Genomic DNA, 11,766 nt, shown 5'->3' on the forward strand with positions numbered 1-11,766 from the left:
GATTCTTTTCTTTTCTTGTAATGTGGTTTCTTGGGTTGCAAAGCAAAACATTTGGAGAACTTTTGTATTTGGGGGGTTATGCTTTTCTTTAGCATCACAAAATGTGAGGTATACAATGTATTATAGTTTTTACGGACTTTCCTTAAACAACTTTTGATTCTAAACACTAAACAAATTTTGTCTTAAAACATATTTACAATAAGACTTGTAGAACATAGAAATGAATTTTAGAAAACATATAAAAAAATTTGTGTAAAAAACTGTGAAAATGTATTCTTTAAAAAATACATTATAAACTAATTTATAAAAAGATTAAAAAACTAGAAATTTATTTTTCAAAATAAAAATAAAACAAAACAGATATATCACAAAAACAAATTTGAAAAAAGCATTTAAAAATTCAACACAAAATCGATAATAGAAAAATAAAATTAATGGTAAATTTATATAATAAAAAAAAAAAAAAAAAAAAAAAAGAAAGAATATAAATCTCGAAACATGCTATTGTAGGTATTTTTCTGGATATTAAACTAGAAAAAAGAAGAATTTTAAATACAGTTAAAATAATTGATTGGTTATTAATATTGCTATCGCATTTGTAAATATACAGGATGATGTGGCAGTGTTTTGGTCAATGAGATCGAGAATGTTTTGAACTATACGTCCACGCCAGCACCGATATACATTTTTTTCAAATATTTTTCTCCCTTTTCATCTGAAAAAGCAAAATTATAAATACGTAAGTTTTCACATACTCACTCTACCCTTTTGCCTTTCATCTGCAACTTAAATTTTCATCGCTTGAAATCAAAACTCTCATTAAAGAGACGATCTTTCCTTTTTTCCAAAACTCAATGGCTGAAATAGTTGTTAGCGCCGTCATCACAGTGCTGTGTGAGAAGCTGATCTCCGGTGACTTGATAAAGCTGGCTAGATCAAAAGGGATCGATTCTCATCTAAACAAATGGAAGAAAAACCTTCCCCTGATCCAAGCCGTGCTTGCTGATGCAACCCAGAAGGAGATTAAAGAGAGAGCTGTTCAACTGTGGGTGAACGATCTCCAGGAATTGGCTTACGACATAGATGATGTACTCGATGATTTGGCCACCGAGGTTATGCGACGCAAGTTGAATCAGGAAGCGCATGCCACCACCAGCATTGGTAAGGTAATGAAGTTCTTCCCAAATTGCTGTACTAAATTCTCTCCTCGTAACATTATGTATGGTCGGAAGATGAGTTCAAAGCTAGATGAGATCACCACCAAATTGCGTGATCTTGTTGACCAGAAAAATGACCTGGGTTTGAATGTGACTGATGAAAGGTCAACTCTAGAGAGACGGCTTGAGGAAAATTCACTGGTTGATGAGTCCAAAATCATGGGTCGGGAAGGGGATAAAGTGACATTGATGGGTAAGTTGTTGGGGAATGAAGAATGTGATGAAAATGTGAGCGTAGTGTCGATAGTTGGAATGGGTGGGATAGGAAAAACCACTCTTGCCAAAGTTTTATACAACGATGAGAAAGTGAAGGATCACTTTGATCTCAGAGTTTGGGTTTGTGTTTCTGAAGAGTTGGATGTATTTAACATTAGCAAGGCTATTTTTCAAGCAGTAACTGGGAAAAACGAAGATTTTGCTAATCTTAATCTGCTTCATGTCGCCCTCAAAGAAAAGCTTTCAAAGAAGAGGTTCCTACTTGTTCTAGATGATGTCTGGAACGAAGACCACAAAAAGTGGGAACTCCTCCAAAGCCCTCTTCTTGCAGGGGCACCTGGAAGTAGAATTATTGTCACAACCAGGAGTACCAGGGTTGCATCGGTGATGGACTCACAAGAAACTTACCCTCTGGACGTTTTGTCAAATGAAGATGCTTTATCATTATTTGCTCAACAAACGTTAGGTGAAAAAAGCTTTGATAAACATCCAACATTTAAGTTGCTTGGTGAAGGTATGGTTCAAAAATGTGGTAGATTGCCTTTGGCTTTGAAAGCACTTGGGAGGATCTTGAAGGGAAACAGGAATGGTGATGAGTGGGAGGAGTTGTTGAAGAGTGAGATATGGGATATAGATGATGGAAGTGATATTCTTCCGGCTCTAAGATTAAGCTACTATCACCTCCCTCCACATCTGAAGCAGTTGTTTGCATACTGCTCCTTAATTCCCAAAGACTATGTGTTTGACAAGAATAAGTTAGTCCTATTGTGGATGGCAGAAGGATTTTTGCCCCAATCAAAAGGAAACAAGTCAATGGAGTGTTTAGGTCATGAGTATTTTGAAGAGCTAAAGTCAAGGTCCTTTTTTCAACATTCAACGGACGATGAATTAGGATACACAATGCATGACCTGATGAATGACTTGGCCAGAAGTGTTGCAGGAGAGTTTTCCTTTAGATTGGATGGTGAGGTTGATGTATCTGCCATGAATGAAACTTTTGATAAGTTTCTTCATTTCTCACTTATAGGTTCAGGATCTGGATCATTTAGAAAGCTCAAGGAATTACAAAGAGCTAAACGTTTGCGAACTATCTTACTAATCTCAGTACCTTGGGAAATTGATAGCTTATTGGACGAATTACTTCCTGAACTACAGTTCCTGAGGGTGCTAAGTGTCGTGGGCTTGACTCCGAGTGATTACCCATGGGAAGAAGATATTCTTTCAATCAGAAAGATACCAGAATCCATTGGTAGTCTCAAGCATCTACGGTATCTTAATTTTTCAATCAGAAAGATACCAGAATCCATTGGTAGTCTCAAGCATCTACGGTATCTTAATTTTTCGAATACTAAAATCACAAGTTTACCGGAACAAGTGAGTGACCTTTATAATCTACAGAGTTTGTTGGTTCAGGATTGTTCTGAGTTATCCAGCTTGCCAAAAAGTTTTGCAAAGTTAATAAACCTTCGACATTTTGGAATAGATAAGACTCCAAAGGTGATCAAGTTGCCCTTAGGAATTGGTGGCTTGACGAGTCTACAAACTCTATCCAAGGTCATGATTGAAGAAGCCAACGGGTTCAAAATATCAGATCTTAAAGAACTATCGGATCTTCAAGGTCGGCTTTCCATTATTGGGCTTGAGAAAGTGATGGATCCAATAGAAGCAAAGGATGCCAACTTACATCAAAAGAAGGGTCTTGAAGTTTTGGAGATGGAATGGAGTGATAATTTGTTTGATGATTCTCGGGATGAGACTGATAATTTGTTTGATGATTCTCAGGATGAGACTGATAATTTGTTTGATGATTCTCGGGATGAGACGATTGAATATGAAGTACTTGAAGAACTAAGGCCTCCTCCCAAGTTAAAAAACCTCATGATTTTGAATAACATGGGAATGAGATTTCCCAGTTGGGTCGGGGATCCCTCGTTTGATCAGTTAACAGAGCTTACGTTATCTGGGTGTAGAAGTACACATTTACCAACACTTGGATGTTTAGGGTCTCTTAAGAAATTGGTTGTTGAAAGCATGAGTGAGGTGAAGAGTGTGGGTTTTGAGTTTCTTGCACCCACTGCTTCTTTTCTTGGCATTGCATTTCCATCTCTTGAAGTTCTGGAATTTTCTGATATGGAAGGTTGGAAGAGATGGTCGATTAATAATGGCAATGAACATGGAACTCCTAGTTCTTTTCCTCGTCTTCATGAGATCTCTTTAATAAGTTGTCCAGAACTATCTCAAGTGTCAATCGGATTGATACCTTCACTGCGGGTTTTATATATTCAAGAATGTTCTGATGTAGTGTTAAGAAGCATGATTGGTTTGTCCTCATCACTTGTTAGATTGAAAATGCTGAATGTTAAAGCACTTAGTCAACTACATGGAGAAGATTTAATGCATCTTGGGGCACTTGAACATCTATATATCAGGAACTGTGATGAACTGAGATACTTGTGGGAACGAGAATCAGAGGCATGCAAGAGTCTTGTGAGTTTACAGAAGTTGGTAGTATGTTACTGTAAAAACTTGGTTTCATCAGCTGAGAAAGAGGACAATTTTGGGAAGAACATGAAATCTCTTAAACAAGTGAATTTCAATAATTGTGACTCGCTGGAGAGTTACAATTGTCCAAATACTGTTGAGAGCTTGGAGATCTATGAATGTAATTCACTGATATCGTTGACCTTCTCAGCATTGCAGGAGCAGCTATCCGGTATCACTGAATCCATAGTCAGTGATTGTGATAACGTACAATTACAGCCCATTCCCATTCCAGTCAAAGATTTCCGTTTTCTCTGTGTGTCTCGCCTAACATCTCTTGAAATCCGTAACTGCAAGAATCTAAAGTCAATCCCTTCTGAGCATTTTCAAAGTCTCACATCTTTGGAAGAAATGCTGATAACTGAATGTCCAAGTATGGACTACTCCTTCCCTTGTGGGGTGTGGCCTCCTAATTTAAGGATGCTAAGCATTGGTGGCTTAAATAAGCCCATGTCAGAGTGGGGCCTGCAGAATTTTCCAACCTCACTAGTTGACCTAGTGTTATTTGGCGAAAATTCAGGAGTGGTTTCATTTGCAGTGGCGGACGATGTGGGGAATACTACTACTACTCCATCATCATCATCATCATCATCATCATCATCATCTTTTCTTCTTCCACCATCTCTCGTTTCTCTATGGCTCAATGGTTTTAAGGATGTGGAATCATTTTCAGAGGTCTTTCAACACCTCCCCTGCCTTAAATATCTTGAAACTACTTCATGCCCGAAGATTGCAGATCTTAAGACAACATTCGGCCCATCAAATTTGACAATAATAGTGTGGTAGTAGAAAAGGTATGTATGTCATCTCCTTGCCCATCATTGCTCTGTTACATAGGTATTAGGAATATCAATTTTGAGACTTGTTTGTTTCGTTGGTTGAGAAGATTATTTTAAATATTTAACCAAAAATCAAAACTTATACTAAAAGAAGAAGAAAAAAAGTTGCAAGTGCAGTAGCAATGAATAGCTTTTCATTTTCTTTTCATAACAACTTTTACCATTAAGTTGCTATGTTTCCATGACTGAATGAATACTTGCATCTTACTGTTATATAGGTTAAAATGTGTTATTTTTTACCTGCATTGTGTTACAAAATCTTTGTGTTTCCTTTTTTATTGTCATATTTTTGTTTTCATTGATATCAGCTTCCAATAACCTTGTCCATTGTTGAAAGAAAAACTAGCAAACATAACAAGACTGCACAATTTGCACTTCATCCACAAACTTTGACATTAACTTTAGGTCAAACCCTATTGTCATTAAGATCTTGACTTTGATAAATTTTGTACAAATTTGGCACTGTCTTAATTCCTTTGTTTGTATTTGGTATACGAATTCACATTTTCTTATAAATTTGTATCAATTGTCAGGTTAGTATTAGTCCATTTTACATTAAAACTTTTTCTGTTAATGTAAAAATACGGTCAAACTATGTATAGAATGACTAATTGTGTTATTTATTTTTTAATTTTTTTGTGATTATCATTTTCTTATTTCTTGGTAATAAGTACCATATATATGGATGATGTAAGTACTATATATTCTAAACTTTTCTAGAAATATATGCCCCAACTTCTTTGCTCCCGTTGGTGATTACTTGAAGAGATTGTTAATGAAATCATTAAAACAATATCCAGTTTTATGCAATCTTGGCATGTTTCTACTAATGACTTTTATTCTTGATCACTCGATTATTCTACAGGTGAAACATGGAGCAGGGCTATCTACACCATGCTAGAGAGGCAATTATATGCTGAATATGCATGAGGAGATTATTACACGGTTGCAGAAGGTGATTCAATTGTAAATACTAAATAGTAAATACGAAATTCATTTTCTAAATCTGGGATAAGTGATGGATGTAACCATGTATTGGTTCGTTGACAGTGCTTGGATGCATAGGCGCTTCCATCAAAGACTGGGGTGCGGGTTTAAGTGTGGTTAGGCTGGTGGGGTCCCACTACGAGCTAGTAGCATTGGTTCTGGGTCTCAGATACAAAAACTTGACTACCAAGGGTGTTGGGGTTTTCAAAAATGGTTGTAAATTTGAATGATTTTGTTGCCAAAAAAAAAAAAAAAAAAAAAAAAAAAAAAAAAAAAAAAAAACTGAATGATCCACAAAACTGAACAAAGTATGAGACTTTTTTATAATTTGTCCTAAAAATTATAAATTTATAATAAGACTTGTTTACGAATTGGTGATATGATTTAGCTTGATAAAAATAAAACTAGAATTAAGACAAAGTTTATACTTACTCTGTCTAAATTATTAAAAACTCTTAGCACTCATGCTTACGTTTTGTTTTGTTATGAACATTTTTTTTATTAATTGACCGAAAAAACATGTATCTCTGTATAAAAAGTGGATACACTTTTGAGATAATGTCAGAGGTCCTATAAACTCTTAACGTTTTTTATTTTTATAGTAAGCCTTGAGGTTTTAAAGTCCATTTTCCCTTGTTAAAAAAGGTCATTTGAAAAAAAAAATGTACGGTTACGTTTGTCATGCCATTAATGAGATAGTTAACACGGGTGAACATTTGTGAAGAATTTATTTTTCTATATATATTTTTTCTATTTTATTTATTTTGAAATTAGAATGGCCCACCCTACCTCCTAACCCCGTATCTTTTTCATCTTCATCCCTATATCATATAGCTGCCTTGGCTTCATATTTTTGTTAAACATAGCAAGAATATATCCATAAATTTAACTTTTTGTGAACAAAGATAATGAATGACCCACAGACATGGTACCACACTCATTTCCATTTTTGCTCCAAAAACTCCATTCTACGCGCAATTGAAACTGCTATCACCGTTATTAATATCATCTTCAAGGTATTCTCTATTCATTAAACATAATTATATGCACCAACATCATACAAGAATGGGCCAAATATAGTGGGCTGAAAATCATGAATGTTAGAGAGAGAGAGAGAGAGAGAGAGCCTCTTTTATTTATAAATATAAAAATTATTAAATAAGTATTAAATCTAAAAAAAAAATAAAGAAAATGGAAAAAAAATGCACCAAAGGCATAACAATCATTTCAATTCTTCGAGGGACCAAAAACACAACAACGAAATTATCACAAAATGACTACGAAGCCAAATAAAATAAAATAAATTAAGGTTTGGACTAAACCTTAGAAAAAATCACTAGTTGATGAGTCCAAAATTATGGGTCGGGAAGGGGATAAAGAGGCCTTGATGGGGAAATTCAAGAGTGCTTCTTTCCTTGTGGGGTGTGGCATCCTAATTTAAGCCAACTAAGGGTAGGAATGTTAAATAAGCCCATATCATAGTCGGGCCTGCAGAATTTTCCTACCTCACTAGTTGATATGTGGTTATTTGGTGAAAATTCAGGAGTGGTTTCATTTGCAGCGGCACAGACAATGTGAGGAATACTACTACTACTACTACTCCATCATCATCATCATCTTCATCTTTTCTTCTTCCACCATCTCTGGTTTCTCTATCGCTCTTTGGTTTTACGGATGTGGAATCATTTTCAGAGGTCTTACCACACCTCGAGATCTCCCATCCTCAGCATTCTCGATGAGTACTCTTGAGATCTGATCCAGTCTAACACCTCAATCCATTTAACATGTTCACTCTAGCTGACGAATCCTCGTTCCCACTGCCAATCTTGCAGTACCACTGAACTCTAATCGAACACAGCCCATGCGAAAACACAATTCTCTTGAACATCCAGTGACCAACCACTTATGCATCTAACATCCGCGACTGACACTATTCTCTTCCTGTCATCAGTTCCGTCCTAGCAACGGTAGTGCCTTGAACTCCAAAGTTCATCCATAAACAATTTCCGACCATACCTGAACAATGATAGAACCTCTGAATGCTGACATCATTAGAGAACAATCGCTCCAACCCTGATCGAGTATCCTCTAAATAATACTCCTGCATAGATCCCGACAAGGATCCAAAATGATAACGGTATGCGCGGAACCCACTCCGCAAGATGCGTCCCTCCTTGGGTTCATCAAGGACCTTTCGGCATGCAGGATGGAATATTTGATCCTTGGTAACCCAAACACTAGCAGAAAAACCGACTCGAGGTCTGACTTATCCAAACTCGCTCACAATTCCAAAGCGGTACGTATTCCAAACATCCACCTAATATCATAGAAGATGACATACCCAAAACATCTGGGGAAATACTGGTCACCTTCTGCAGACATGACCAACCCTGCCACACCTGTAGCAGCCTAAACCCTTGGAGTGACAAACTCCCTCGTGTACTTTCTCGTATGCACTGCACTGACTCAGGCCCTGTCGGCCATTCACTCGATGATCAAAAATCATGGGTCTCTTCCCGAGACCCCTACTATCCGCACCTGGCACACACGTTTCCTTCCAGGGTGCTCCCAAGTCGATCCTGCATCTGCGACTCTTTAGAAATCATATCCTTCAGGGTCTGACACCCTGTCACACTCACTAGCTCGCTTGCCAATTGCTAAGCTGCAACAACTGGAATATCCTCTGTCCCCAAACTGGGTCACAAACTCTTCCCTGAAGCTTCTTAGATTCTCCAAGACTCTCACTAATTCGAGTATGGATCCTATGCTTTCAGTAGTACGGGCCCAATACTACCTTCCACACCTATCCATGCTTTCCTCAGCAATCCTCCCGGATCCTCCAAGTCACTTCCTCAACTGGTACACCCAAGTCTCACTGAACCTCACTACTAACTCACTGGAATATATCCTAGGCTTCCCTAGGTTCTCGTACCCACCCAGTCCTCAGCTGCTGAAAGATTCCCAGTAATGTCAACTAGCTACCTCATGAATATAGCCACATGCAACAGAGATCAGATAATCCTTCGAGTAATAGACCCATCCCTAGAACGGTTGGACTCAAACAAGAGCTGCGCAATAGGGTCAAATCTATCACTCTGAGATTATTCAGTCTGTGCCACATGTGACTTAGCATATTCACTTAATAGTTAGCTCACATTACTAAAAGTCCCACAAGGCACAAAGCAAGCAGCATTCAGACAATGGAAACTCTAACCATCATATTCCAATCAAATCATTCTATCCTCTAATCAGGAATCTGTACATGCAATTCAAAGGCTCATACAATCAGGCATAACCTAAACAGGCTATCCTATCACTGACTGATCTGTAATAGCATGCAAGTCTACAAGCACATACAATAGGCATATAAGGCATCCTCCTAGATCCTTAGCCCTAATCTAGCATGCAGTTCTCGTAATCATATCATACCATATCACAACATGTATGGGTATCTTGGGGAAAACTTACTTGAGCTCGGCTGATTGCACGCATCACACACATTGTTCTTCTCAAAGTTCTTTTCTCTTTCCAAATTCTTTTCAAACCCCTTTTATAAAATGGTTTTACTTTTGAAAACTTTCATACCAAGCCCTTAGTTTGAGTTCAGACACACCCGAGAGTATGTCTGAATCCCTCAAACCAAGGCTCTGATACCAACTTGTAACATCCCAAAATACAGGCCAAAAATTTTATTTTTAAATACGTCATTATAAAACCAACAGGGTGATAATACATCTGTAATACCATCTCATGTAAAAACCGAGTAAGAATAATCAAACGTTTTATCATAAAACAATATTAGAGTGTAATCCCAAAGATCTCATGTGCGGAAAACCATAGTGTGATGCGCTGCGATCAAGCCGACTCCTTTCCTTTAAACACGAAGTACCTGAAACCAAAACTGAAAACTGTAAGCACGAAGCTTAGTGAGTTCCCCCATCATACCACATACCATACAATCTATAATGAACAGCTAGGAGATACGGGCCTCGCCCACGCTCATGGAGGTACGGGCCTCACCCACACTCCGCTAGCTGGGAGATACAGGCCTTGCCCACACTCCACTATCTCTGAGATACGGGCCTCGCCCACACTCAGCCACTAAACCATAGCATACAATTATATACAATCATATACTAAACAGCTAGGAGATACGGGCCTCGCCCACACTCATGGAGGTACGGGCCTTTCCCACACTCCACTATCTCTGAGATACGGGCCTCGCCCACACTCAGCTACTATCACAAATATCATAACACAAACATACTATCAGACATATTTGGGGTGTCCGAACTACCCTTCGGTCCTAACAACCGAACTTGGCGACTATTCCCCTCCTACTACCACTATCACATATAACATATCATGCCAACATATAACATATCAGGTGGTAGCAAACCTAGATGATATCACAAAGACAATTATCTAACATACAACTCCTACTGGTGGGCCGGCATTGTGGTCGTAGACCCACCGCTACTGGAAGGTAACTCACCTCACACTGCTGAAGTCCCGACAACACAATCCCATACTTGCTGAAGTCCCGCAGGCTCGACCCCAGCTGCTGGCTGACAGATTCCCGAACTGTCAACACCAAAATAACACCCAATTAATAATTGGGTCCCAATATATAACCATAAGTACATTCTTTGGGTAATTACTACATTACCCCTAGCTTGTCTTATTCAAGCCCAAGGCCCAATCCATAGGCCCAAAGTCAATTAGGAATCAAAGCCCAACACATGGCCCAATTTTCCAAATTGGGCCTAGGCCTATACATGGTCTCATTCTAAGGCCCAACACATATAATCATTAAGGCCCAAATATATCCCATCTATGGCCCAATTTTCCAAATTGGGCCCAAGCCCCTTACATGGGCCTTACCCTAGGCCCGTTAAATTACTCTAGACCATTTGCTTGATCTTGGATAGTCCATTTAATAACCCAATCATCAAAGCCCAATAGAAAGGCCCAACAATAAACCCAAGAAAAATTAGGGTTTCAAATAAAATGATGATTAGGGTTAAGTTTCCTACTTAACCCATTAAGGACTTAATCCATTAAGGACTTAACCCATTAAGTCCAATATTGCTTAGATTAATCTTTGCCAATGATTATTATTTAATATCTCAAGTTATTAAACAATTCTCGTGTGTGTGACATGATTAATTCTTAAAGTTAGGTTTTCATTGGCATTAGGGTGTTCAAATCCAAATATTAGCCCATTTATCAATTTGTTGGCCTTTTATGACAATTAGGGCTTTATTGGGCCTAATAAGCCCACTAAAATCTTATTAAGCCCATATAGGTTTTATTGGATCCATTAGAGTCCATTAAGCTTCATTGGGCCCATTAGAGCTCCTTTGAGCCCATTAGGGTTTCTAGCACCCCAAACGAATCTATCACAAGAGGCAAAGCACACCGCCACCCGACACGGCGGCCGGTGGCGGCAGGAGGCGGCAGCCACCACCTAAAGGTGATGGTTTGATTTTTCCGTTCATTATTCCATTTTTTTACAATTACAATGAACTCACAAAATAACACACACACATTATACTAAAATAAACACACACACACACACCGGCGGCACATGGCGGCAGCCACCACCTCGCGGTGGTGGCTGTGGTGGCGTTTCTCAAAAACTCTGGCCAAATAATGAGCAAACGACTTCAGAAACACCCTCATCTACAGATCCAATCCCACATCTACCACCTCACGATGACTTATGGTGACAAAACACGGTTTCAGGGCTACAACCACCATGGTCAGCCGCCATGGTGGGTTTTTCTCTCGATCTCCGGCTAGGCTAACACGCACACACAAAACATGAACAGCAACAACATCGCACGATACATGGAACGAACGAACCCCCCATCTGCCGACGTGCGACGTTCGGAGGTCGGCAACAGAAAAGAATAGTTGCTGGGGCGGCGGAGGCGCGATATAGTGGGCATCAGTGGAAGTTT

General features: G+C 38.7%; 1 protein-coding gene across 1 annotated transcript; it reads left to right on the plus strand.

Moving 5' to 3' along the window:
- Positions 1–787: 787 nt before the first annotated feature.
- On the plus strand, positions 788–6,048 carry LOC145042586 (putative disease resistance RPP13-like protein 1). The gene is made up of 3 exons (XM_078991039.1): positions 788–4,768; positions 5,679–5,768; positions 5,864–6,048. The coding sequence occupies exon 1, from the start codon at positions 855–857 to the stop codon at positions 4,758–4,760; it is 3,906 nt and encodes a 1,301-aa protein (XP_078847165.1). The 5' UTR covers positions 788–854; the 3' UTR covers positions 4,761–4,768; positions 5,679–5,768; positions 5,864–6,048.
- Positions 6,049–11,766: the final 5,718 nt, after the last annotated feature.

Source organism: Lactuca saligna, chromosome 1, assembly GCF_052625555.1.
Source record: "Lactuca saligna cultivar CGN05327 chromosome 1, ASM5262555v1, whole genome shotgun sequence".
NCBI classification, from domain to species: domain Eukaryota; kingdom Viridiplantae; phylum Streptophyta; class Magnoliopsida; order Asterales; family Asteraceae; genus Lactuca; species Lactuca saligna.

Bases quoted from the DNA above. Each gene is read 5' to 3' on its own strand.
- LOC145042586 (XM_078991039.1), top strand. From the start codon at position 855: ATGGCTGAAATAGTTGTTAGCGCCGTCATCACAGTGCTGTGTGAGAAG.